Source organism: Megalobrama amblycephala, linkage group LG12 (genome assembly GCF_018812025.1).
Source record: "Megalobrama amblycephala isolate DHTTF-2021 linkage group LG12, ASM1881202v1, whole genome shotgun sequence".
In the NCBI taxonomy this organism is placed as follows: Eukaryota; Metazoa; Chordata; class Actinopteri; order Cypriniformes; family Xenocyprididae; genus Megalobrama; species Megalobrama amblycephala.
In genome coordinates, this window is record NC_063055.1 from 40,569,769 (window position 1) to 40,573,074 (window position 3,306).

Genomic DNA, 3,306 nt, shown 5'->3' on the forward strand with positions numbered 1-3,306 from the left:
ATTAGCTCCATAGACCTCCTCAAATGTTCGTTCTTTTGTCCTTGCTCACTGCAGTACACACACACACAGTTACACAAATGGATCCTTTTCTCTTTTCAAACTTGTTGAATACAGGATTATTATACTATCTTTATACTCACCACAGCAGAGTTCAGTTTAAAAGTAAACTAGAATCGCATGTCATCTAGAAGGTGCCAATAGTATTGTCCAGGCCATTTTAGGATTTCTCTGTGAAATTACCTGAAATGTTGTAAATGATTCAGATTTTTTCAGGATTTGTTCAACTGCACACCAAAGACCAAAATATGTTTTAATGTCAACAATGGTTTTGGAAACATTTGAGGATGATCTGATGCAAGCGTGGCAATATATTTCGCCAACGCTGTATAATATAAAGATACGATACTCATGATGACTACTAATCCCATCGTCAGCGATGTTCCTCGGAAGGTGCTCCAGAAGTAAGCCTAAGCAATGTCCCCGGAGGCTCAAGTGTTGTTGCGCAACTAAGGCTGTGTGTTTGTGTTCCCCAGTGAAAGGCAAACTATAGATAATCTATTTTCACCACTCTGACCTAGAGCAGGATTATCGCATCAGTTCTGATCCTACCTAATTCATCCATACATATCTGTCAAATCATCCTTCATAAAGCCTTTAATCCAAGGTGACAGTGAGGTATTGAACAACACATTGAGCCTGTTATCCATATTTATGGAGCTCTAAATTGTTGTAGGAATGCATGCGCAATTCTAGTTCTTTTGTGTGTAGTAATGATCTCCAATGTTTTAATTCGTTTGAAACTTTGCAGTATTGCACTGATGTTGGTTAAAAGGAATAGATTAAAATGCTGAAAACAGCAGCCGTGGGAACATATACATCACATTAAGGCTCTCATCAGAAATCAGCATTGTTTATTCAATTTAAAATACTATTTTGACATTTCGTTAACATCACAGCTCAATCAAAACATGAACAGAGCGATTTCATTTGCAAAGTGCTTTTTATTGTTACGTTGCCTTGAATACATGCCTCTACAATCACAACAAAGCCAGTATAAGGAGTCCAACAGTAAGAGAGTTAAGATATTTTTCCTTTTGCAGCATTTTAGGAAGAAAAACAAAAAGAATCTTATGCACCATTACGCTGGACTCGCTGGATGTACTGAAACTGGGACATGGTCTGTCCTCTCTCAAAACTGTCTTTTGGTTGAACCAATTGGGTTTTGTAAAAATACAAAAAGGAAAACTGACAGACAATTTTTTTCTGCAAGTGGTAGCGGTCGCTCGTTTCCCTGGGCTGAACACTTCGTGGTCTCTGTGTCGGTCGCCGTCGATGCCCAGTGCACGTCGCTGCTTAGAGTGTGTCGTGTGCACGTGTTTACGCCGGGGCCACGGAAGACACGGACGAAGCCTCGGTCTTGGACGCGGTAGTGGAGGCGCCCTCTTCCTCCTCGAAGGGGTTCTTGCCGCAGCACAGGGTGGTGATCATGCAGTGACGGAACTGCTTGTTCATGCAGATGTAGATGACCGGGTTGTAGACGGCAGAGGTCTTGGCAAAGAAAGCTGGTATTGTCATGAAGATAGGCCCAAAACTGCTTCCCTTGTGGGTGAAGATGTACCAGGCCGTACTGGCATAGGGGGTCCAACAAATCAAGTAGGCGAAGCCCATGAGGATGACCATGCGGGTGACCTCGCGCTCAGCCCTCTGCGTGGTCTCGGACTCCTGCTGCTGGGCAGCGGCATCTTTGACGGCGCAGACGAGACGACCATAGCAGAAGAAGATCACAACGAAGGGAATGAGGGCATGGACAAGAAACATGTAGATGACGAAGGACTCGTTGTTGAAGCCCTCGGCACGAGTGTAATAGTCGATTCCGCATGAGCACTGCATGCCCTCGGGGATGTAACGGGACCAGCCGAGTAGGGGAGGCACGGCGCAGGAGCAGGCCATGCACCATGTGAAGACGACGCCGATGATGGCGTGGTTCTCCCCGAAGCGGAAGTTGCTGATGGGCTTACAGACGACGAGCCACCTCTCGATGGCCAGCGTGACAATGGACCAGAGTGCCATTTCACCACCCAGGGTCGCGAAGAAGCCTTCGAGGTTGCAGCCGAGGCGTCCGAACACGAAGTAGCCATGCAACGAGGTGTACATCGTTGTGGTGAAGCCACCGAACACCATGAAGAGGTCGGCAACGGCGAGGTTCAGCAGACTGTAGTTGAGGGGTGTACGCAGCTTCTTGTGCTCGAGGGTGACATACAGAGTGAGGAAATTGATGGGGAAGCCGGTGATAATGAGGAAGAACATGTAAGCAGCCAGGCAGGCAAACGCCCATGGTTCCGCCAGGTAGTACTGGGGATAATCGTACGGGCTCCTAACAACGCCAGTCTCATTGGACATAGGCACGTAGAAGAACGGTCCCTCTGTACCATTCATGGCTGCGGCTGGGTGTTGTGGTCAGCCCCTTCTGCTGTAGTCTTTAGATGGCTTGGCAGGAATGTAGAGAAACGAGGCAGGACCGTGCTACGACTTGATGGGGCACTCATACATCTCGCTTTATAGAGACTCGCTTGGGATTAACTGATGTTTCCAGGCTGTCAGCATGAGTCTATTTAGGCCAGAGCTAATAAAATAATCCCTGCCATCATTGCACTGCATATCTGGCAACTTATCATGTTATTAAGGTTGTACCTGACCAGCAGGTGACCGGTGATAAAAAAAAAAAAAAAACTAGCCCAGGTGGGTCGCACCATGTAGAGTGGATAACAATGTAGAGGCCCATAAAAATGCATTAAAGTCTTTGAATTAGACGACAAAATATCAAACCAACAGGTTTTTTTTTGAAGAGAGCACAAGCAGATTTTAAGCAAAACATTTGACTAAAGTAAGTGTGTTTGATTTGAAATCATACAATACGCAAGCTATTCAACACTTTCTTGTTGTCAAACCACAAAACGTTCAGTGTTACTGTGATTACCTGTGGTGCTTTAGTACTAACAAGGGATGCGGTGACATTTTATATAAGGTGGCCTTAACTACTAATGTACTTAAATCACAAAATAAGTACAATGTACTTACTGTGTTCATATTGTATCCCAGGTAAAAAAGAGTAGATTTTAATAATGTACTTAAAGTGCTCTATTTTCACGCACTATTTTTGTACTTAATATACTAAAAATTCTTCTTTAGTACGTCTTAAGATAATCTTAAGAACATCTAAGTGTGCTCAAAACTTTAAAAATATACAGTATTTAGTTACCACTCGAACCCATAGTGTACTACAAGTGATAACTAAATATATATTTT

The 3,306-nt window shown here is 44.1% G+C and overlaps 1 protein-coding gene across 1 annotated transcript; it reads right to left on the reverse strand.

Moving 5' to 3' along the window:
- Positions 1-981: 981 nt before the first annotated feature.
- Positions 982-2,547, reverse strand: rho (rhodopsin). The gene has a single exon (XM_048211213.1). It carries the CDS (start codon positions 2,434-2,436, stop codon positions 1,378-1,380), a length of 1,059 nt encoding a protein of 352 aa, XP_048067170.1. The 5' UTR covers positions 2,437-2,547; the 3' UTR covers positions 982-1,377.
- Between the last annotated feature and the right edge of the window lie 759 nt (positions 2,548-3,306).

Bases quoted from the DNA above. Each gene is read 5' to 3' on its own strand.
- rho (XM_048211213.1), bottom strand. From the start codon at position 2,436: ATGAATGGTACAGAGGGACCGTTCTTCTACGTGCCTATGTCCAATGAG.